The following is a 25,480-nucleotide window of genomic DNA, read 5'->3' on the forward strand; positions in this document are numbered from 1 at the left end:
TTTATGAATCGTTGCGTCAGCCATTCAAGTACTCTGAAATCTATCTCAGAGGAAGTCAGTGACTATATGTACATCGATCGAACCATCTATCCATCTACTGTTGAACTGCAGACGTCTTCGATACTACTTTGCACGCGCGAGTTCTATTGAACTAACGTAAGTTCGATTTTCTGTTTTATCAAAGCGTTTATCAATTAATGTAATCTTTAATTTAATTAAATTGGTGTTTTTCTTCATTGAGATTGTAACCAAAGTACACGTACATTTAAATCGAACAGTTATAAATCTTAATGTGCATGGCGTTTCCACACGTGCAAATGAGTCATAATTCTTATAAACCCATGAATAGTTAAATTATTTAATTTCTTATATTTGAACTGAACATATAAATTACTTTAGTCTTGAGTGGAATATCACAAGTTACGTAATAGAACTATCCTTGAGTTGTGTCTCTATTATTACTCTTTCGTTAATAAGAACATTTCAGTTTTTAACAGAGTAGAATTTTTAATTGATTGAAGTTCCAATTATCTTTACATGACTGAAAATTTGCTATAGTTAATTACGATAAAATCTATATATGTATATTAATTACTTTTCTTATTTCCTTCAAAAAACGGAAAATCCTTTGTTTTATATTTGTTAATACTCATTACAAAATATTGCATAATATTGTGAATTTATTAATATAATTAGTTTAAATCATATTAAGTATCAACCAAATAGTATCTATAACAGTAGCATTGTTATTCGTTATATAAAAACGCTAATACTATCCACATTGCAATGAAATATGTTTTTTATGAGAAATAAATAAATTTTGTACTATATCTCGTACTTATTAGACGTACCACTTGACCTTTAACCAAACAGTTATGTCAATGCCGTCACAGTAGTGTTGAAAGTACATTTTTATACTTGGCACAGGGCGGAACATTTTATCCACTATGTCGATTGCTAAATGCTTGTCGAATTCACTAATTGATTAGAGATAATCTGTTGCCTCTGTATACATCATGCACATGATACACGAATAAAAATGGAAGATATAAGTGTTTCCTGAATTGATAAAATATTTTCTTAAATTTATAGAATGTTAAGATTTATGGTTTAACAAATTTTGTAAGTGTTGTGCATGTTTGATTCGCGTATTATTTCGAAACGTCCGATTTTCCACGTGTTCGTGCTTATGTAACAAAAGAAATATTAAGTAGAATGAATTTGTATCCACATGAACTTCGAAATAAGGTTTTTTGAAACAAAAAAAAATTGTTACCTTTTGAATAATTAATGTAATATATTAATATATGTATATATACATTTTAATATGTTGTTTAGAAGAAGCAACAATGGGTGCTCCCGCTGGTGGTGATGTAGAGAAGGGAAAGAAAGTAAGAATAGAAAATTAAAAATATTAGGATTTTTTAATATTAGTTTCAAGTACATTCGAATCTATTTAAACTTTTCGTATAATATACTATTTTCCCGCGACATTCCGATCTGATGACGTAAACGCATTGTGTGTGTAGTAAACGTCACGTTTTATCAGTTTTTGATAAGATCAATGTAGCCTTCCATTTAATTTTCATTTCAAAGCGATAATTCTAATTACTAGTTTTTATTTGCATTTTCATTACAAAAAACAAAATGCACTTAATTAAAAATTTATTTATATTTATTTTTTCTTAGCTTTTTGTACAGAGATGTGCACAGTGTCATACCATTGAAGCTGGTGGTAAACACAAGGTAGGCCCTAATCTTAATGGAATCGTTGGGAGGAAAACTGGACAGGCTGCTGGTTATAGTTACACCGAAGCCAACAAAGCAAAAGGTTTTACTTCATTATTATAATGTTAAATGCTACTATTATAGCAAATTTGCTATTATTCTTGATATTATACTAAGGTATGGATTATTATTTTAGGTATCACTTGGAATAGAGACACACTGTTCGAATACCTGGAAAACCCAAAGAAGTACATTCCTGGTACAAAAATGGTCTTCGCTGGTTTGAAGAAACCACAGGAACGTGTAGATCTAATTGCGTACATTGAACAAGCAGCAAAATAAGCTTGAGATTTTTCTGAAAATGACAAAGCACGCTAAACGTGTCCAGCGAGTGTTCCAGAGGAAACTAGTACTATTATCATCTCAAACCTCATAAACATTTCGCTATATTTCATTCAACTCATTCATTAACACTCTCTTTATCTGGTACTCAAGCGTTTGCAAGTCTGAATAGTGAACAATTGTTATTATGAATTATAAGTAGATAAATCATATTGTAATTACATACATTGACAAAAGTCAGGCTAGAACTGACTAGAGTTTGCAGTACTCCTTCATCATTAAAGATATTCCGGTGCTCTCTTGCGGTGGCTGAGCCATACGTATATTGTGCACTTTATTTATTTATGATTGTACACTGTTCGAATCGTTCAACGGATTAATAATCTGTAATGCAACAGTACAAAAATACAGATTCGACAATATGTTTATAAGGTTTTCATTTTTTCTAAAAACCAAGATCAAATTTTTCCAAAGTCACGGGGCAGCGAAATGTTAAAAAGCAATAAATAATCAATAAGATTAAAATAGTTTAAACTTTGTCAAGTAGGTAGAGAAGACACTGTACCTTACGAATGGCTAAAATTTAGCTAAAAAGGAAAATATGACAAATTCTGATAAATAATTAAATAAAATTATGAGGAAATAATTCGAAATTTTTAAATTAATACAAAAATTATACTTTTACAGATTTATATTATATTTGTGAACTGTTTCGATAAGAAGGAGGAAGGATGTGGTTAAGAATGGCGGGAAGTAAAGCCCGGTAAAGAGGGCTTTATACACTCTTTAAACAAATTTTATGTCATTTGAATTTAGTTGCTCGTAAAATCGTGTCCGTTCACTGATTAAAAGTTTTCATAAAGTTGCCAGTTAAGATGAAAAATAATTCGGATTGTTTGAAAACAAACGAGGCAACGAGTGATAATAGTCATTGTGAAGTGAAACACAAAGAAAATTCTTTAAGACTTCGATTAGTCCGCGTTTTTAGTTCCAGTTCAATAAGGTGCCCGAAAAGTCCGTTACATAGTTCAAGTTCGCAAAGCCCAAGTCCGAGTCCAGGCCACAATAGTCCGTCTGCGAAATCCAGATATTCTTGGCAATTACCTTCGAGCTGTATAGAGCATCATTCACACTCTTCATCGGAAAGTGGCGTTTCGCTTTCATCACCGAAATCATTGGCAAGTAGCAATTCAACAGATTCGCCGACGAGTTCAGCAGACGTATTTCAAAATTCAAAATGGTACGTCGACAGTGGGTAAGTTTTTCAAAATCTATATTAACATGCGACGATGGATAAATAGAAATGCCATGCGAACTGTACTATGATAACGCAACGATAAAAGTCTTCTCTTCTGAAAACTTTTGCAAAAAGATTTATATGAATCGAGATCTTGTAAGGTTAAAGGTTTGGCATCATCGAGGAAAAAATGTTTTCCTCGTGTTTTGTCACTGAAACAATTAGGATTACCTTGACCGCGATCGCATTTCGAAATGTTTTTCGAAAGTGGAGTCACGTGCTAGCATTTTACGAAACGATATGTTAATTCGCATATGTATGTATTATACAAGGTACAACATATGTGCAGACGAGATGGGTTGATGAATATAAATCGAATAGCCTTCGGGGATGTAATCGATCAAAAGTAATCTATATAAACGTGAAGCGTAAATAATCGGAAAAAATGGATAGGTGCTTTGAAGATACATTGAAGCGAACACATCACTGGCGAAGTGCTGATGGGTCGATGCAGCGCCGGCGCTGCGGTACGGCGGTACATAACCAAGAAGACGAGTATCCCCACCACTTGCTATCGTCGAAACGATCGCGCGATATATATCCACTTCTCCAACCAGCGTTTTAAGTTAGAATGAGAGGGAGCGATCATGGTGCTATCTCTTTCCCCATTTCTATCTCACTCCTTGCTTCTGTCCCTTGTCACACGAATGTATTTCGTCGTGCTCCGCAGAACACTACACGAAGCGCCTCGAACCAGTATAGAACGGTTTGCAGCAAAGTACAGCCGTTTCCTGTTCACCTCTTCTTGAGGAATTAGGAATTGAATAAAATCGGTACAGGTATGTGTCGAATACATTTGACGATTCTGTATACAGATTCTGCATTTGTTTTCTAGTTAATTCGAATAAATCAATTCTATAGAATCCTTTTTATTCTTATATGACGTATTGGTAAATAAATGACAGAAATAATCGATGACAGTGACAGTTAAGCTTGTCGTATTTTTACGCATCACACGCGTTGTTATTATCTGAGGAATTAGCATGTGAACTAATCGTGCGCGTTTAAAACAATATTCGTCCGAATCTAAACCCTTTCGTGCGTTTGGACTCTACCGGACCATAAATATTACAGAAGAGCGTTGAGAGCTAGTATTCGTAGTTTTTTACTCGATGCGTCGTTTAAGCTCTCTTTGAAAAATCAATTCTTTCGATGGGGAACGCGTTTAGCATATCAATCGTTGCGTGACCCGTTGAATACAAGATTCAAAAACGTTTCCAACGATTTACACGCTCGTGTAACGGTTTCTTTGAAATACCGTGACGAAAACCCATTGTGATTTGTAATTCATCAACTTTATGAATGCACACAGTGCATGCACTGTGCGTCTGTAGATATGTGTTACGTGGCGTTAAATACTCTCTTCCTAGGGTGTTATGAACATACTTTTGGGGGTTTTGATACCGCTTTTAATCAGTATATCTGAGACTTTACAAACCTTGTGAGCAAAAGCATCCTTGAAACTGATTATCTTCGCATCTTTTAAAGAGTTATCTCGTTCATTTGGAGCCACTTGTATTTAATTTCCCTTTTCTAGATTAAAAATCGAGACAAGAAAGATCTCTGTCGATGTTGAAGCATCTTTTATCTCAAGTGTACACACCGATTGTAATTTTTAAAGGGCCTGAAAATCACCTCGAGTAGAACGCATGATTTAGGGCACGGAATTTCCTTACGTATGTATGCGTGTACATATGTGTGACAGCAGGAGAAGTGCATATACACATATCCATTTATACATACACCCAGCACACATGCACTCGAGACTATACCTATTTGTAGCCTGCATCATCAGGCAAAAAGTAGGTCTAGGGAATCAGCTGACCGAAAGAGGCGCGTGCGCTTCACTAAAACCAGAACACATTTGAAATGTCTGCTACACGCCTACACTCGGAATCTGGGAAGAAAGGAATCCTTGAAACGCGGTTTCTGATAAACCCACGAAAAACTATTTTTTAATCATTTACTTGGTTAGGTATACAAGGCACGTATGTTTGCGTGGGCTAGGAGTCGCATTTAAATGCAGGTCAGGCGTGTTTGACATGTTGTATAGCAACTCACTCCATATACAAGACAAAGAAACGCTAGGGGATATTATCATGTGGTTCACGAGATTTTAATCTTTTCCATCGTTTCTTCTTCTTCTTTTTTTTAATAAACTATCGTTTCATGCTTTTTTGTTGTCTGTATCCGAAAGATCCTTATTTATTGGTATGCAGCTCTACGCATTTTGATATTACAAGTTCACGTGTATGTACTTTTATGAATATATTTTATCGTACATATTGGCTTTTTTTCAATGCATTGATGTTTTTAAAAAAGTGGACCATCACCACTTACCTTATCGTATGTGCAACATATCAATCTATTCCTTCTACTTTATTGACCCGATGGAATTGTTTCCTCTAATGAACTTTGATTGCTTCGAGCAATGTATCTCCAATTATAATTTTGATTTAATATATATTCGATATTAGCCTCTTATAATCCTCTGATATACACAGTACAGTAGTAACAGAGGAAGATGGTAGATAGACTATTAATATCTTTTAACTCTAATTAATTATGTTTAATAGAACCAAATTTATTTTTGTCTCTGGTCTATAAGTTATATGGAGATAAAATATAAATTCGTGGCTTCTTCGAAAACTTTATCTTGATGTTAGTGTACCAGATTGAGCAATTAAATAGAGATAAATGATAAACAATGATGACCATTTTACCACGTGTCCAATTAAATTATCAACATGTTTACAGTTCTAGTCAGTCGATTTTATTGAAAAAGTTCGCAATTTTTGTCCAAAGTTGTACGGTTGTTATATCAGCGCTCTTTGAAGTGAACACGTAATAGATCTACGACCATGACCGAATGAGCGTTTAACATGAACATAGTCAAGGTGATGCGACATATACGGAAATGTTAGATTTCTAAACTCCAAATCTTGTTTTCCTCTAAACTATACTGAGTCGACGATATTTTATTTCTTTTTACTTTGTTTAACATATTTCGTATACATTATTCAAAAATCTTATTGTTTTTAGAAACAGTGCCAATCATTGAAAACAGTCGATAGTTCATCTTTTGCAAAAATCAATTACTTGTTAATATCACTCTCTCTCTCTCTCTCTCTCTCTCTCTCTCTCTCTCTCTCTCTCTCTCTCTCTCTCTGTTAAACATTATAACGTAAATGATATCACTTGTTTTTTTAATCCGAAATGGGCATAGATGACCTAATTCTGCGATAGTAAGCGATATTAAAACTCAACGGTATGATTAATAAATTGAACACAATCTTTTTTAACGACTTAGCCTCATAAAAAATGTGTCTACCAATTTTTATATAACTTCATTAAATCGCAGCGTTTCTATATAACATGTTAACAAAATTTAGTACGTAACATAATTCTGGAAAATCTCATTCCACCGTGATTTTATTAATACTGTACAAAATGGCGATTGTTCTTGGGTTTGTTGCGTATGGGACCTATTCTGCACTGTTACGATATTTTCCCCCGTTACATAAACAACTTCAAGACTGTCTTAACAAAAGAGGATTTGCTATTGAAAGGAATTTCACTGTTAGCCGTGAGAAAAGAAGTAAGGCAGTGACACACGAGAAAATCTCATTACTTAATCATACTAGACCGGCTTACATTCTGCGCTCATAAAATCATTAGTCTACTTTCCATTTCACCCATTGCTTTAGCTGAACCTACGAGCCGGAGAGTATCGGATGTACGTTTTACATGGAAAAATTATGCAACAGTGTTTTGCAAACACGAGGTCCTTTTTCCGATGATCAAATTACTGCGAAATATTTGCTTTGTTTAATAAAATGTTGCAATAAATATCTAATTTAAATAGGCAAACAGTATTCATTATTTTCTTCGCTGCCAGTAAATTTATTTTAAAACGAAAACAAGTAGATTTTAAAACAGAAGTAGTGTATATTTCAAGTCAGTTCATTTTAATATCTTGATATTTCAGAACTGTTATTATATTTATATTGTTATTATTATATTATTTATATTATATATATTTCAGAACGCTCCTTTTAATTAATAATACCTTATCAACCTATGGGACTCGACTTCGGTCAGGATATTGTGGTTTGCGCGAAGAAAAGCAACATTTTGTGATTACTGCAATACTTCATATTGTACAGTTCTATGCTTTGAAATTCATTATGTAGGATGCACGTAAAATTCATTTAAGCGTACATACAATTTTTCTTCTTTAAATGTAACCTTCTAACGTAATATCAAAAAAATTCAAAATATATTATTAAAATATTCCTGGTAAAGAGCATAAAATAAAAAATAGGGTGTTAAGGACAATTAGCGTTAATATCTGTTTATTAAAACGCAATAAAATAAATTACCTAAATTATACAAAACGAAGAAAGTTTCTTGAAATATAGCGATGATTGTCTGTACATCAATGACGAATATGAGAGTTGACGACGAATCATGCACATGTAAGTTCAATCTTGTGACATTATAAACTCTAGATTCATTCTTCCTCAGATTCACAGAACAAATAATCTCAGGAAATACTTTCAACATCCCTAGCGTCTTACTTACACTACTTTTTGTTTGCTTTCGAAGAAAACACAGTATTCTTTTATTTCCTCTTGTTCTGCTCGAACTCCATTTACTTTTTGCAAGAAATGATTCCTCTTACTTCAAATGTACTATCAGTTTGAGTTAAAATGAAATATTTTAATAAATATATTCATAATGAACCGCCCTCTTTCCAACAATACGTTTATGATTCCTCACCCAAAGCATCAACAAATTTTCAAAAAATATTATTGTACAAGATATCTTGTCCCCAAACGTGAAAGTGGTAAATTCAGATCATAAACAATATACTGAGATCTGAAAAAAGAAAATTTTCATACGACGGATCACAAAATCCGGAAAGTAGCTGAATTGAAATAATTTTGTACACGATGGTATCAATGAATTTTGTTTCAAATGAAAATAAGATATAATTACTTGAAATAATTCATTTTGAGCCGTTATTTTCAATGTTGTTATGTTTATATTTCAAATATGACAAATATGGCAATGTTTTCATTTCACACATGGTAACAGAAATAATCCTCAAAATATGCAATAGAAAGATTTTATTTTAAGGAACCTTTGCATCAGTTTGTTTGAAGTCTCTTAATAAGGATATAATCCCTAAATAGTATGCAACAGAATATTATATAAAAATTTCATCTTTAAGAAATTTTTAATATTGTCACGAAAGAAAATAATCGTTTCACACTTGTGCGAAAGATGGAAGAGGCTCTGTTATTTCTTAGAATTATGTTTCTTATTATCGGACAATCATTTAAACCAGACTCAGAGCTAATAATTAGATCACAATATAATTTCCAATAAGAATTTTACAATTATTTAAACTAATTATTTGAAATAATCATAACCTCAAATAACAAATCAAATAATGTTATTTTAAAAGTGACGACGCAGGCACAGACATAATTATGAAATCAAATAACGTATTGCTCGAAATAATATTTCAAATAATGCAATATCAAATGTGCGCTGGTCTAGTTCCAAGGTATCGTAGGAATTACAACGGATATAAGACTCCGGTGTCCCCGCGACACGATCGAGCGAAGCGTTTTCTTTTCGTCCGGATGAAAATCCCGCGCGGTTCACACGGCACTGTCACTCTCATTGAATTTGAAATAGAGAGTAAAAGGCTGAACGAGGCAGGTCTGATTAATTGTCCCGATGATACGCAGTGATGAAGTACTCGCCGCAGCAACAGCAGAAGGAAAGGAAGTCGGAGAGCGACATATGCTCGGTGGACGGGACGCCGAAACGGGTAGTCCAGGATCACTCGACGTCGACGGAGAACAAGAATCCTTCGAGCTCGTCGAGGAGGAGCGGTTTCTGTCGTGCCCAGTCGTCGGGGATGTTCGCCTGGATGCGAGTGTTTCGGTTGGCTACGATGCTCCAGCAGGTCGGCTGCTAGAGTCCCGAAGTACAAGAAGAGGCGTCACGCGTCGCTTACATAGATGTATTTAACGAATTCAAATTTAAAGGATCGTACACGTGTGCGTCGCGCGCTCCCTAATGTCGCGCCTGCACTTATGCAACCACCTCGTCACCGCGTGCATCTGGATGTACGGTCACACGTGTACAGGCGCATCCGACGACCCTTTCCTCTTGGTCGCGTGATTTACGTATACATAGGGTGGTCGGTTCGTAACATAGGAACGGCCGACGGTAGCTCAATTATAGTGCGTTACGCAATTACGTGTTAATAACCACGGGCGTCGTACTGGCTACGTTCACGCCTACCAATGTAGAGATAACGTTAAATTGCACGCGTGTCTTTCCGTATATGTGCATGTCGGTGTAAACACCGTCTCCGTGTGTGAACCACTGCGATGTGCATACACACGCGTGTGCATCGTTACATATAGATCGCAGTCCCAGGTTCCAGTTAATCGATCGGTCGTTCGCAAACTATTAATTAGCGCGTAAGCCTCGAAATTGGAGTTAATTCGTCGGGGAACAACGGTGATCCGTTCGTTCGTTCGTTCGTCCTTCCTCCTGTTATCCTTTTCTTTCGATTCGACATCTTAGGGACGGGTCGTATGTGCACGTATGTACGATTGCCTGCCATAATAATACAGTTTCTTAGCTCGTACGTGTATAGTGATAAGGATAAAATATGGTGCTATGTTCGGAACATTCCTTGATTGTCGAATTTCGTTTTGATGCTTTGCTTTCCGTTCGATCCATTCTTTTTATCTTTTTTTATTATCTCTTACCGATCTCTATCCCCCTCTGTTTGTTCTTTTCGATCCTTCTACCGCCTTGCCGTGTCGATCTCCTGTGGTTTAACGATGGTTCCGTAATAATGGATATCGGTTATTTTTCTACGAAAACGGGTTGTCCGTTTCCTGAAAACGTTCGATACGAATCGACGCATCGGAAGTCTTTCCTTGTTTCTCATTCCACGGGTGTATACGCGGATGTTCTATTTTTGATTTGAAAGTTCACAATCACTGTCCGACCGAGGCATACAAGTACTGCGCGCGCGCTTCAGGTATCTACGATCACGAGTCCACATCCGATTCCACTTCCTGTTTATTAATGTGCGATCGATGCGAAGATCTATCAGTGTTACCAATATCAATCGATATATTTTATGACTACACAAATCGACAAATAAACTCAATATTTGCTTTAACGCGCGATTAACTGTTTTAAGCGCCACGTCCCATTGTGATCCTCCGAAACAATCTCCGTTACTGTGAAACTATGATGGAACTGCAACCAGGGTTTTTAGAAATACGTTTATCTTTGACTAATAAATGCATACTGTTTTATCGAAAGACTGCGTTCATTGATCTGCCTGCCTAATATTGAAGCAAAACCTTATTTTGCAGTCGAACTTTTATATCATCTTCGATAAATTACTTTTGAAATATTAGTGGAGACAAACTTTTTATTAGAATTTCTTTTTACCAAGTCAGATGTACGAATAAGAATAAGCATGGATTTTTATGGGGACCATATGTATATCGGAAATATAGAGAGGATATATATTTTACTTTGATTTTAATTTAACGCCCTATATTCTACATTTAGAAAAATAAAAGTTCGGATGTCTGTTCTTTTAATAACAGGAAGTTATTTAGGTGCAATTTTTCACTAACATTTTTCTTTTTCTTTTACTCTCAATGGTGAAATTTCCTCGAATTTATTTCATATGTTTTGATTCATTTTCTTGATATAATAAAAAATATGTATTTACAAGAAATACGCTAGCGAATAAAGAAATCCGCTATCTAGCGAACATTTTATATAGATTTTGCAACTACGTCCACAGTCATTGCTTACATTTTCTAATAATTAGTTAAGTAGATTAGAAGAAACTGAAAAAGAGATTCAACGATACGTCTATTACCCTTCAAGCTATTTTTCCACCTATGACATAAGAGTGCTTGTGTAAGGCTATCTGTAGTTTTTGCGTAATTTATACCTATGACGTAAGTCGTGTCATACGCAACAATAACGAAGACCATTAAGACCAATTACATGTTAATATTATTAACATTGCATCACCACAGTCAAAGTATAAGCATAAATCAACTGCAATTTATTAAATAACGAATGTAATAGGATATAAGAATAATCCGAACACCTTATTGATTTTCTCGGTTGAAGTTGATTGCCTTACCAATCTAGTAATTTGAAACTTGTTACAATTTCAGAAAAGTCTTTTGAAAATAAAAATATGGTCTCTCTAATTTCTTTTTTATCGATAAATAATACAAGATTTTTATCACACATATATGGTATCTTTAAAGCAGCTTTGAACCATTTTAAGGGCAGTAAGAGAATAATTATTACAACTACACAGAGATATTTTAAAATATGTGCTAGAATTCTACCTGAAATCAATTTTTAAAAACAGATGTTAAAAAATTGCTTGTCAATTAGAGTTTGTTTTTCTAAAGACATTTTTAAGTGTTTTAGAAGGAATCGATTAAGAACAGAAAGTTTTGTAATTAACAGTAGTTTCAGACCTTCGATTATAATCTCTCATTTTATATGATATTCGTTGTTTAGATTAGGTTTGAGACGCATAATTGAAAATGTTTCCAATGTGTTTGATTGTATTGCTTAAATGTTTTATTACACAGTTGTAATATCAATTGTTTAATAATTTTATCTTCCGTTCAGATTTTGAACGAAATTCATTTTGCTAGTTATTGGCATTGGCTTGCAACATTCCCCACTCTTTGTAAAACAGTGTGTCCACAATTCAATATCTACTTTCATACGTGGTAGTCTACACTATCGTTTATAACAACACAGTTAACGAACAGGCTAATTTCATGAATTAGTCAGAGGTAAACACCTATAATGTCCATAATTTTGCTACGCTCTCTACCTTATGCATATTATACTGCGATAATATTGTCACAGAGCAGACATCAGATACAGACATCCTAAGTTGCGTTATCACAGCATTTTCTAGCGTCGGTAATTCAGATTCTGAGACAGAAGATAGTGTTGCACGGCAATGTCTGCAGGAATCAAAATATAAATACAAAAGAAAATCTCGATCATTATTGAAAAATGATATTATAAAATCAAAGATACATCGAAATGGATATTAAACTTAAAATATCGTCAACTATTGTTTGCCAACGTTTAAAAAAGAATGCTGGCAACATAAAGTTCACACATTTATTAACGTTGCAAATGCTTATCTCTAATTAAAGACTTATTGCCATCAAATAATATTGAGCACTCGTAGTGGGAACGAAGTATATAGGATATTCGCTTCTTGCTAACGTGCCCAAGATCATGAACTATCGGTAACACTAAGCGCTACCCTGGATAGAAAAGCCCATAAGATACGACGTTTGAAGTCTGAACGGATCCTAAATTTGCGGTCTGTGCTTCCTGTCGAAGTTTACCGACACCTGTTTGCAAGAATCGGTAAACTAGAAACCAGCGAGTGCAGGATACGAAAGCGATCTACCTTATTGGTGAGCCAACCACGTTTCGAGCTCGATGTAGTTTGGAAGCATGGGTGGCAGGTAAGACAAATGCCGGTTGGGGGCGAGAGGGTAGGAGAAGGGTGCACGGTCGTAAACACTCGTGCAAGAAGTACCGTGGTACATAGTCTCGCGAGAACCTGTGTCGCGATTACGTCGTTCCGGTTCCGGGGTTCGAGCGTGATGTAGGGTGACCGATTTCAATGGTCCTGTAACTCGAACGTGAAGTCTCGCATGTCAGAGGCGCCCGACCACTTGATCATTTCCTCGCAGCTATTATCCGAACCGATTCCCCCCTCGCGATGTATTAAAATAAGATCATACATTAAAATCGATCTTTATCGATCCGTTCGCATCGAATAAATCGAAGGATAAGCTCGCAAGACAACTCGCGTGCTAGTGATTCGAATGTGCCGGTGAAGAAAGTTCCCCTACGAGATGCGACGACCTCTGATTCGCCATCTCTCTGAGGGCGGTTGCAGTACAGGTGATAATGCTGGCGCCAGGAGGCAACAGTCCATGAAGGAGGACAACCGTAGCGGTTACACCTGGAATTGTCGCGAATATGGGCATCACCTGTCATCCTGCGACCTCCTCAAGGTCCCCACGGTCCTCGCGTCTAGGGAACAACCCACGTCGCCGAAGCCACGAATCACGATCCACAGGTAACCCCATTTCAATCTATGCTTGTGTGACCCGTGTCCCGTGCACGCGTGTGTACCTGTTGTGTCCCGCGCTCGCAGGGGAAGCTAGCTCCGAAATTGTCCAGGTCAGTGCATCCTTCGGGGGCTCATTCCGGGTAGCCGCGCGAGCGCACTGCTTTCGACCACGTTACAATCGAAAGATCCGCAGTTTGGGCATGGTTCGTTTCTCAGAAATTTGTCCCTAATTTAATGGACTAGCCGACATCGCTTTTCTATGAATATAGAAATATAGAAATAGTCTTCAATGTTTGCAATTTTGTATCGAGCTGTTCGCTGAACCTCGAAACTTCCGTTGGCACCTGTTAGCTTTGAAAATTTGCTATTGGTGATAAGTGATAGATACATTTTACCAGGTATTATATAATATTATTAATATATATATATATACACATATATATAGCTAACAGGTGCCAACGGAAGTTTCGAGGTTATGTCAAGGTTAATATATATATATATATATTATATAATACGGTTCACTGAAAAATACACGGACGTTGTTCGTAGTACAAGTTAAACTATCATATGTCGTGGCCAAAGGGTTAATCTTGAACCGTTCGCTTAATTGAAGATACATCAGAATGTATTTTTCATTCCTCCTCTGTTCGTTATGTGCAAAAGTGCATGCATATGAGAACATATCAATTTAGTAAAGTAGAAACCAAATATTCCATGTTGATATTACTATGGTATTTTGGCGCAACTTCTTGGTATATTGAATTTTTTTTATATAATTATGTCATAATTATGTCATTATGTCATTCAGATTTGGAAATCTTTTCTAAGAAAGAATGCGTTTCGGTATTACAAAAATTCTAAAAAATTCTAAAGTATATGTTTACAAAAATAGAATGACATTTTCAATTCCATTCCATCTTCTGCATTGTAGCTAAAAGATATCCGAAGTCCGAAGTAATTTCTAATTAAATTAATGATTTCGATAAGGAAAAAATTTTTGTGCGTGGACCTTTTAGGCAAGGATACAGGTGAAAATTGATTGTGGTGCTGTTGTTTATTCTTAGCCTCCAGAAGCTCCATAATCTCACTTATATAAACGAGAATGGCGATATATTTAAACTTGGTAAACGGAACTGATACATAAATTACATAAGTTACTTGTTATTCAAAGTACCAGTCGACCTGGTATCAGTCATTGTATTTCTATCGCATTATCTTATGTTTTATCAATTTCTTAGCATTCAGCACACGATTTCTATGTTCGCAAACCTCGAAGTGTGTTCTGGAAGCTAAAGGTTTGGTTTTCGAGTTTACAGATATTATATTCTAAAACGAATAATTGTAACGAATTGTTAATTGAGAATCCAGAAGTTTGCGATCAATATAGAGAATATAATTGTAAATTCTATCTGTTGAATCTACAGAAGGTACGTGTACGCAGAATAATCCGAATTACATCGCGCATAATAGTACATCTCTTTGAGGAAGCATTGCTGCGAGATAATTACAATATTTCTTGGATTCAAATCAAGATGGCCTGGAAACAGGCACCGATCCAGAGGCGTAAATATAAAAACGGGGATAATTCTTCGAGTACACATATATTTTTGTGCATGGATTAAGCAATGGCCTATATCTCGTGACCCAAATACGTTCAGGCCTCATTTCGCGAAGGTACAGTTCTTAAATGACGATAAAAACTCGATCCACCTACCTCCGGGTCCGGCGACATCAGGCAAATGTTTATCTCGTCGTAAAATCGTCGGAATCGTTTCTCGAACATAATGTGTCTTCGGCGTATGTTTCCAGGTTCGTGCAGGGTTGCGAAAAGTTTGTTGCTTGTTCAAGCTCGCTGCATGGTAAACAATTCTTGGTAGGGGAAATAGGTCACAGACGAAATGTACGGTGAAAACAGAACTTTTTCTATCACAGATTCACACATCTTGGAGCTGGAAGCGTGCATGCATTGTAACGGATATGGCTGAAGATCTCGAATAATGCCGCCGTTTTGTTCGAAGCGTCGCAATTAGAGCCGACGAATTTTCATAAATATGTATAGAATAAATAAAAAGACTAACGACAAATTCTGAGATCGAAATAAAGCTGCAGTATTTTTATCTATCCTACACATATTTATGAAAATTCATCGATATTTACATTAATACTTAATATTTACACTAATTCGATTATTTCAAAAATCTTATTTTTAATTAAAAATGTCGAAACTGGTAGCAGGACCATTAACGATACTTTCCGTTATCTCTGCATTTAATAAACTGGATAAATAATCCCGTCCTGAAAATTAGTTCGCTAGTCTGTGACGAGTACCTATTATGCGCTATCCATGTTCCAGACCATATTTCAAAAATTTACTCACGTCGGGAACTTTGGATTTACAGCGAAACTTTGATAGTTACAAGGAAACAAGACCAGAACTGCACGCGAGCATCGTAGTTCATGCAATTATCAAACGAACCAATCAATCGTTTAAGACCTCCCAGTTGACCTGCATTTCTCAGCCGAAAGTTCACCGTACAAAGTGTCTAATCTAACAAACACTTAAATGTTTTTCTTATTTTTAACACACTTCCAAATTATATTTATGCCATTATCTTCCTGCTAGAAAGCATGGATTTATTTTCAATTGCATTTTGCATTTCGCGTCAAGATACACATCTTTCAAATAATAAACTTCAAAAATCAACATATTACACTTAGGTTTAATTCATAGTTCATCGGAAAAAGTACATTTTATGGCGAAATATGTTCAATATAATCATAAAATATGATAACAGCATACAATGTCCCAGAGTGGAGTGCAGAAAAAAGATCGATCTTTTCTTATCGCATTTTCTTGAAGTTTGAATCCATGAAAACATATTTACATAACAATTTGGCAGAATTCGTAGAATTGTACCGCAAAGATACTATATGGGAATACTTTAAACACGTTTTTCCCAAAACTGTGTTTCTCAAAACGGGGTCCAGGATTTCTCAAAAACTGATTGATCGATTACCACGAAACTTTGCACAAATTTCCAGTATTTCTTTGGCAATGATTTGAATCAGAATTATTAAAAACTTCACATCCCTCTATTCTTTTTTTACACTCACATACCTAAAAAAATAAGTGAAAAAAAATAATCGAACGAGACAGTGGAAGACCTCCTTAAAATGTAATTATGCGTTATCTTTTGCAATCAGGGGGTGTTTTAAAACTAAGCACAACACAAAATGACTGGATTCACATTTTGTGTACTAAAATGTTTGAAATTACATTGACCATACATTGTAATAGAAATAGCAAAAGATTAAAATGTGAATACAGTCTCTTCATCATTATAAATCAATTCTTGTTAGCCATTTTTAGAGTTCGGTAGATTTAGCATTAAGATAGTCCCTAAGCAACTGCATGTCGAATGTTCAGCTGCGTTGTCATTCACGAGAATGAAGTCTGTATACACAGAGTCAGAAGATTAATTTCCTCGGTGTAATCGCCCCCTATTTTAACAAGCCTGATACTCGCAAGCTGTTATTAGAATTTGCCGAGGGTATCGTGATTTAATTAAACTACGCGAATATTCGGCGCAAACGCGATATTACCTTTCTTTATCGCGTTTTGCTCTCTTTTTCCCTCGTTTAATTAGTTTTGTCGCTTGGAAGACAGTGAAGAAAAAGAAATGCAATGCTGCAACCGGCCAGGTCCGGGTTTCCAATAACCGACCGGTCGAACGAAATGGCTGTGTACGAACCGAAAATAAAATAGAGGGACCATGAAAGACGAGATCCGAATAGTGGAAGTCACACTAATTTTACCTGTTATTCAACAAGTGTTTACATTGCTCTGGTCGATCCGGCGAGCTTGTTGAATAAATATGAGGCGTGAAAGGAGTTTAGTCTGGATCGTCACTTCACTATTGGACATTCCGGCTTCCAGAGTGACAATTGGCTGGCTTTTAAAAGTTTCAGCTGGGAAGTGAATTAGGCAGAATAATCAGTGTATAATAGGCTGATCCTTATTCTTCGACTTTCGATTTTTTCTAATTTTATCCACTTTAATTGTGACATTACAAAATGATGTGTGCAGAATTCGGACAACAGGAACTTGTTCCACAGTTGCGTTAAAGTTTAAAAATGTCGATGATCTAATTACATTTTTAAATAATACAATTTTAAACATTTGTAGTTCGTTATTTTAGAAAGAATGTTAAACGTTTCTGACTAAAAGACGATGCCTGAAATAACGATGCCTTGATGTGTTACTTTTAAAAATATATACAAAATCTTTGATTTATTATTAAATGCAGCGTATGATGCAGAATCTGACACATTGATGTTGATGAGATTTCTGTGAGAGGTAGTTTTCGAATAAGACATATACATGTATAGCTCTGGAACGATCTAGTAAATATGGATAAATGAAGCACAGTTTTTTTTCTACTTTCACTTTGTCGACTGTATTCAAAGAAGAAACACAATTTTATCTAATTCCTGTTTTATACAATCTATGAGGAAAATGTTTATTTTGATAATCGGTGAAACCGTATATATGCGCCATAAATTCATAATTAGTTCTTCTGTTTGATTTTTCAAGGTCGGTCTACTAAACGAATTATTATTAAACGTTTTGGGTTGGTAAAAGTATTTCATGCTGTCCGGTCCCGGTGTAGAGTAATGCACTTTTTAATAAGATATTTCCGCTTTTTGATGTCCACAATTGCACTCCTGCTTGCGTACCGCATATATTCGTTAATGGAACCGCATTTTTCCTATTCTCGTGTCCCGTAATTATTTTAGTACGGTTGGTACAGTTAAGATGACATGTTTGCATGGCGGTGGCATCATAATACCGTGGGAACAGTGACATTATTTAACATTAGGTTGCGGAAAGCATGCTACGCTGCTGGGAAGGAAACGATAAGGCGCATTAGTTGTTTGCTTGCATGATACAATTAAAAGTAATCAATTGCTTCTTGAATAAAATAAAAGATAGAATAAGGAAAATATACGGCAATTGTATCTTTAAAATAATTCATTAAATATTACGCAGACCGCAAAACTTCTAATTTTTCTGTAATGTCTAATTAAAAGCACTTCCTCTTTTCCTAAATCATGGGAATAGTAATTCCATCCATTAGGGACTTTTTATGGTTTCTGAAAAAACTACGGTCTTCAACTATATTCTTTCAGAGAGTCTGGTTTCGAACAAACTTTGATGAGACTTCTTTATGTTAGTTAATTAAAGGGATCGCCATTTATACTTTTTCCGTTTAATTTGGTGATTTTATTGTGGAGTGAAAGGCGTAGTTCTTACGTTAGACTGAACCACCATTTTCTCAACACTTTGTTTTGCAATTATTCTGAAATTAGGAACGACACGCAACCTTACTCAATTTCTGAAAACATATTTTTCTTGTATTATAATCGTTGTAAGATGCCAAAGATAATTTGATGTGTGAAAAATACATTTGATTAGCCCACGAACGTTTCGTGAAGCTTGTTCTACGCTCGTGCATCGCGTGTATTTGGTTATTGATAACTATGATTAAAGATACTGAGTTCAAAATCCTGAATGTCGTCATGCATTAAAACTGTGATAAAGATAGCATCCTGTACGTTTCTCGAGTCCCTAAATGATATATTGATTTTAATTCTACAGTAACGTTGGTTATCCGCGTATTATTGATTATCGGAGTACTGATTATCCGATCTTTGAATTATCCGGACGTCGTCTCCCTCGGCTTTTCCTTATTTAGACACGTAATCAGAACTTTCTGATAAAGAATTTTATGATATGATAACGTGTGAACAGTCGAACGGGCTGAAAATGTTAGTTTGTAATATACGTCTTGATTACTAACAAACTCTAATTGCTTTCAGTGCAACAATTTCGTAATATAAATAAAACAGACGCTTGTCAGAGATGAAGGTCAGAGATTGCTAAGTACTTACGGTATGCGTATATTAAGTGCAATTTAAGATCGAATTTCGATGGAAATCGGGTTAAATTGCTCATGAATAGTACTTTTCAAACAATAGCGGATTATTCACGCAGGTGCATTGTAGCTTGATCTTTGTAATTTCTCATTTCCTAGAGTTAAAATGAAGTTAATTAGTCTGCTCGGCTATCTCATTATATACCTTCGTTACTAACAGACTGATGCGAAATTAAATGTCAGACATTATTCAAAGGGAATATATCGCAAATAGTATCGTGTTCTTCTACCAGTAGTACCTATGGTTCGGATCATAAGGAATAATTAAGCTCGTACGCTCCCACGTATTGTGATGTGATTATTCATAGCTTATGAACATAAGTTAAAGTCAAAGTATAAGCTTCTGGATTTTCATCGGAACATTGAAAAAAATTAAGCAATTCACATCAAGACGAATACAAGATTCTATTTACAAATGTAGTATATACAGGATGGGACAGAATTCGTAGTATAATTGAGCAGAGGTTGACTCTACGTGAAGAAATAAGAAAAAAATTTGGTATAACATTTTTCTATCCAGGACTTCGTTTTCGCGAAAATCTACTTTAAAGTTTGTTTGTCTTTCTAACGAATTTAGTTGTCATCTATTCTTCTACCGCAGTTGCCTTCGTCCGAGATCGTGTTTACAAACATTGACAGTGATAGAAACATTCCGTTTATTACTGTCCGTTGCTCAGAAGAAGTCAGTCATCTCAGCAGAAGGGCAATTGGGGTATTCCGCCCGCTCCACCTCACCTGCACGTCCATGGTCTCCACTTTTCTATGATCTGCCGAAATCTAATTCTATTCGTAAAGGACAAGACTCACAAACTAATCGTCGCGAGGAGCAAAGGGGATTGGTCACTCGCTCCACCTAATATAATTTAAGCCTAATAGGAGGGGATCATTTCTGCCAATAAGGGAGACGTTTCTACACTTTTCTCAGCTGACTTCTTCCGAGCAACGGACAGTACATAGTTTGTAACAATTAATGTTTATAAATACTTCGTCATTATACAACTCTCGTCTTTTGTTTCAGACACCGCTATTCCTATAATGAAATGACCCGTTAATCAAAGTTCCGATAGTTGATTTTTCGTTTAGCGACAATCTGATATCGACATTCTCATTAATATGGTTTCCGCGAATCGATGTTCTAATTACGATAAATTATGAAATCTCATCGCAATTATCGAGTCACATACGGAGGAAATCTCCGAACAGGATTTTGATCCACTTTTGGATCAATATTATTATATTATGTGGAGATAATAGTAATTTTAAAGACAAAGTAAAACAAACACGTTGAAATGATAACTGAGATAAACAATTATGTAATCGTTTAATGATAGACTACCTTTATTTTACTTAGGAAAGATTATTGACAACCTTCAAATTCGATCATTTGTCAATATGAAGATTGTCTATATAAAATGAAAATAGTATGATTGCAAGATTATAATGGTTCATTCACAATTAAAATAATAAAATTTATACCCTCTACTTCGATCAAAATATTTCATTATGGAAAGAAACGAAGTGTTTAATTAATCGTTCACAGACATGTTCTGCGTGTCCTTTGTAAAACATTTTCAAGAGTGAACAATATAATTTTTGTAATTTTCATATTTAAATTAATAGACATGAAGAAACGTTCTGCGACACTAAAGCTTATTTTTCAAACATTATTCACATAAGCAAGTACATAGAGTTCGGATTACGAACTCTCGGAGATTAGATCACTCGATTAATCATTGCTCAGACTCAATAATGGATGTTCATACATACGGTCATGTATTCGAAGAGAGATACTATTGGGTGCAACATACACGCAAGGTTTTTTTTTAATATAATCGAGAGGGTCACCTATTGCGAAATGCTAGGGAAGGGTATAGAGGACATCCTCATTTCACCCGCGATAGTCGATCGGACGAGCGGAGATGATCGTTGAGTAATAAATTAGTTTTGCTAGGAGGTAATACGGGAGATTATGCAATCGGTGCCAACAACTAGGGCAATCTGATGAAAGAACGGAGATGACCTTGAGCAGGCTTCCGGAAACGTCGGAAACGGAAACAAGAACAGGACAGTTGATCTTTTCTTTTTCCAAGCCATTTGTCCAATTTACCGACGCGTCGAGTTTCCCGCTCTCAACAGTTTCCGCTGAAATCCTGATGATCTTCACCCACGTAACTGCAATTTATTATCCTCCGACTTGCTATAACAAGCAACAATCGTCATTTGGCATTTGAAAACACTGTCTCGTGTAATTGCACGGCACAGCGAAATTATTCTCGATGGAACAGCACGACGGAAATTGAAGAAGGATGAAATCTTGATTCAAATGACGTTAGTTTTTTCTTGCAATCTATAATCGAAGCGTATACCGTGAATCTATGTATTTATGATAAATTAACGGGCTTTAATGTTGTTTTTATTTTATTTTTAGAATGGGCGATCTTCTATTAAATCTATTATTAAAAGAGAAAGGATTTCTCTTTCAAAAAGTCGCAACAAAATTCCTTGGAATTTATAATTGATTGCCGATTGTCAACAATTATAAAAGCCTCGAATAATCGTATCTCCTCTTCCCAAATTGTCCATTTTTGTTTACAAGCTGAAGGAGAATTGGGAAAAATTTACTGTAATCAAGGAACGAAACTTTCTTTTGCTTCCAATTTTTATAAAGTGATGTATAAAAAAAAATCAGAATTTCCACAATGATTCGCAATCTACTAAGAAGTCTTAAAGATTTTACAGCGTGCAATAGTTGTAAAAATGAGTAAAATACCAAAGTTGATAAAAATTTAATACAGGTTCATTTTATTTGATTAGTGTTTGAAATCACAAAAATATTAGTATTACACTTGAGTAGTAAAATGTTATGACTGCGAAACTTACAGAAATTCAAATTTGAGTGGATAAAAAGTTTAATTGGCTTGAGAATTTGTTAGTTCCCCAAATAAAACTCGGCGCTATAATATTTTCTTATTTAGGACTAATTTTACGCAACATCCATTAAGCGAACAGATCTTACAGCTTGTTATACTCGTTCTGTTTTCAACCTTGGAAGCTTAAAAGATCGTTTGTGAACGTTTTAAAGTTTTCGCTGAGATCGTAGAGGAAATGCCACTCTAGAAGTAATAATTAGTACTATTTAAAAATTCGAAAACAGTTGAACGTTTAATAATTCTATTTTGCAGGGTGTTAAAAAAAAGTGGTTGAAGACTGAGGATTTATAGTACTCACCGAGGGGAAGTAAAAAATGTCCAATCAACATTGGTTCAAAGATCAATTCTTTCGACAGAAAATCGACTGTTTGTATCTAAGAATATTCGATGACGTGGTTTTTCAGCGACGTAATGCATTTAACATAAATAGAGAAATTTATTCAGAAGTACTACGTCCAAGGTTGTCAACACAGGATTATTACAATAGCGCATCAACAAGAATTCTTTCATAAATGCAAATTTAATACTTTGCCGTAGTAAGCTTTGTAGTAGATGGTAAATTGGTGAATAGAGCGTAAAGGTCCAGATGTGATCTGTGCATTGCAACAGAGGGAAGACACATGGAAAACTTCCTGTGACAAAGAAAGTTTGTTTTGCATTTATGAAAGAACCGTCGTTGATGCTAGTCTAATAACATTCTCACGTGTCATATATTCATAAATACTAATAGTCGATCTTTCGTCGAAAGGATTGATCTTTGAACCCATGTTGATTGGACATTCTTATATATTGTACTATAACACCTTAAAGTCTTGAACCACCTTTTTTTGTTAACACCCTGTACGTATGCAATCTTAAGACATGCATTCAACTTTAAGATGGTTCTAGACGAAGGTTATTCCGTCGAAGCTGCACGAAAATTCGATGGATGGAAGGTCATCCTCCAATTTTTGAAAATTTGAACGTCCAATGTCCAGTTGTCGTCCAGTTCTGGGCTGAAAAAATTCTCTACAAAATTTCCGTAAATAGAACTGTAACTATACGACAAAGTCGGTAAAATTTGTGAGAGAAACAAGTCCTCGAGAGACGAATTTCCGCGTGAAAGGTTTATTTTACGATCACGAGAGCGCAAGGCAAATATTTCCCGACGAACTCTAAAATAGGTCAGAACTAGATTGGAAATTCCTCGTTTCATTGTTAGCTGGACGAATTTGAAAATCGATTCAGGCCACGTTCACACTCCTATTTATCGTTAACAACAATGCAATTTTCGTCGCGGCGTTGTCAGTGGATTTCATGAGCGAACGATCTATCCATTTTTAATTTACCTTTCGTATAAGCAAACACAAGCCTCTACCTCTACCGTGATCGTTCTCCAGCTTTTCAATTCTCTCGTTCTGTATTGGCTGACTTTTTCTCGTAACAGCTGACGGTGTAGCGGATATACGTACCGCGATACTCGTCTTCTCTCTTTCAGGAATTGCGTGCTCGAGAAATCGTTTGAGAATCCCGCGGAGGATCGTTTCAACTCCATACCGTAAGACTTCGCTTCCTAGATTGTAGCGAGCCGAATCAGGAAGTAGTTTCTCGAGAATTTCATTTTCCGAAGAAACGGACCCTGATACAGTTCAGCCGGCTACTGTTTTGCGCTTTACAATTAGCGCCACGCAGCTGACATAATTCAACGAATTTCGTTTGAATAATAACTGAGGAGTCCTTGCCGCCGATGAATCCGAACGTGCTGCCCCCCGCCGGTACAAGAATGTTAATTAGAGCTTTTATTATGGTAACCGAGCTTTTAGACCGAGAATTAATAACGTGCCACTTCCATTGAAAATTGAACACCTTGAATAATTAGTACCACTAAACAATTTATTTAGAAATTATCGGCTATAACTCAGGATTCGGAAAAGTTCTGGAACTGTTACATAAATTACATTGGAATCTATTACATGTAGAGTAAAGAATTCTTCAGATTCTCAAAATTTTGGTTTGACTAGAACTAATTGAAATTTGAAAATAAAAGTTCTTCTACAACAGAAACAGATGTTTCGTTATTTATAATATAAAAATGTTCTGAAACGTAATAGCAAGTGCCAAATATTATTTAATGAATAATATCAGAACAATATTAAATGATTGTTCTGGTTATATATCAAAAATAATTTCTTTAATTACATACCTTCACAAGACAGTTCTAGTCGATAATGTTCGATATATGTTCTTTTCAATATTAAAATTTATACTGAATGATTATAGAAATAATTTAAGTCTTACAAATTCCAAAAATATTTTATTTGTGAAGTTAAATTGATTTTATTTATTCAATATTTCTAACAGGGTTATTATACGAATGTTTTGATATCATTACCATTTCTCTAAATTGTACATAATATCACACGACATTGTTAAATAAATCCAACATAGAATAATTCGGCGTTCACTTTATTTTATAGAGACTTTTTGAATAAACGTTCTAAAAGAATTTCTGCTCACGGAACTTTTAATGTACAGATTCATAAAATATCTGTTCCACGAGAACATTTATTGGAAAAGTTCTCGAGAGATAAGACTCATTTCGTAAGGGACAGATATTTTGTTCAACGAAACGTATAAGTTCGAACAGAATTTTTTTCACAGTGGAAGATACCTGTTTATTTTAAGCCCTGCTATAAATTGTAGACTTTTGGAAATTATGAAATTATCGCCAGTGGATAATTTGTTAAAAGCATGCAAGTGAATGAATTTTTATGACAAGACAAAAAATTATATTTGGCTGTTACCGCACACAAATAATAACGTGTAAAGAAAATAAACAAATAAAAAAACAATATTATTTAACGATTTTTATGATTGTTCCCATATGGGAACTTCGTCCGCATACGAGTACAAAAAAATATTTTTTAAGTTCTTCTTTCATATGAAAATCACGAAAACAATATTACTGAACAATTACTAGCATCTATCGATGCTGATCATAAGT

General features: G+C 35.2%; 3 protein-coding genes across 4 annotated transcripts in view; all 3 read left to right on the top strand.

Moving 5' to 3' along the window:
* CytC (mitochondrial cytochrome C) lies at nucleotides 1-2,501 on the top strand. Its single transcript, XM_033482404.2, has 4 exons — nucleotides 1-156; nucleotides 1,339-1,391; nucleotides 1,690-1,831; nucleotides 1,925-2,501. The coding sequence occupies exons 2-4, from the start codon at nucleotides 1,350-1,352 to the stop codon at nucleotides 2,068-2,070; spliced, it is 330 nt and encodes a 109-aa protein (XP_033338295.2). The 5' UTR covers nucleotides 1-156; nucleotides 1,339-1,349; the 3' UTR covers nucleotides 2,071-2,501.
* A 385-nt stretch (nucleotides 2,502-2,886) lies between these two features.
* The window catches only part of LOC117227300 (Rap GTPase activating protein 1), a 233,194-nt gene continuing 210,600 nt past the window's right edge, over nucleotides 2,887-25,480 (top strand). The window contains exon 1 of one of the 2 annotated variants that reach the window (XM_076522810.1): nucleotides 2,887-3,325. In XM_076522810.1, coding sequence (XP_076378925.1) covers nucleotides 2,946-3,325 — 380 coding nt within the window. In that variant the 5' untranslated portion in view covers nucleotides 2,887-2,945. Of the gene's footprint in view, nucleotides 3,326-13,045; nucleotides 13,578-25,480 lie in introns of those variants that run through there. The other variant, XM_033482425.2, reaches the window with a different exon arrangement.
* On the top strand, nucleotides 3,987-10,734 carry LOC143259635 (uncharacterized). The gene is made up of 2 exons (XM_076522824.1): nucleotides 3,987-4,146; nucleotides 9,130-10,734. Exon 2 carries the CDS (start codon nucleotides 9,132-9,134, stop codon nucleotides 9,360-9,362), a length of 231 nt encoding a protein of 76 aa, XP_076378939.1. The 5' UTR covers nucleotides 3,987-4,146; nucleotides 9,130-9,131; the 3' UTR covers nucleotides 9,363-10,734.

Source organism: Megalopta genalis, chromosome 6 (assembly GCF_051020955.1).
Source record: "Megalopta genalis isolate 19385.01 chromosome 6, iyMegGena1_principal, whole genome shotgun sequence".
NCBI classification, from domain to species: domain Eukaryota; kingdom Metazoa; phylum Arthropoda; class Insecta; order Hymenoptera; family Halictidae; genus Megalopta; species Megalopta genalis.

Bases quoted from the DNA above. Each gene is read 5' to 3' on its own strand.
- LOC143259635 (XM_076522824.1), top strand. From the start codon at position 9,132: ATGAAGTACTCGCCGCAGCAACAGCAGAAGGAAAGGAAGTCGGAGAGC.
- CytC (XM_033482404.2), top strand. From the start codon at position 1,350: ATGGGTGCTCCCGCTGGTGGTGATGTAGAGAAGGGAAAGAAA. The intron at 1,392-1,689 runs GTAAGAATAGAA...ATTTTTTCTTAG, and splicing joins ATGTAGAGAAGGGAAAGAAA to CTTTTTGTACAGAGATGTGC. The intron at 1,832-1,924 runs GTTTTACTTCAT...TTATTATTTTAG, and splicing joins CGAAGCCAACAAAGCAAAAG to GTATCACTTGGAATAGAGAC.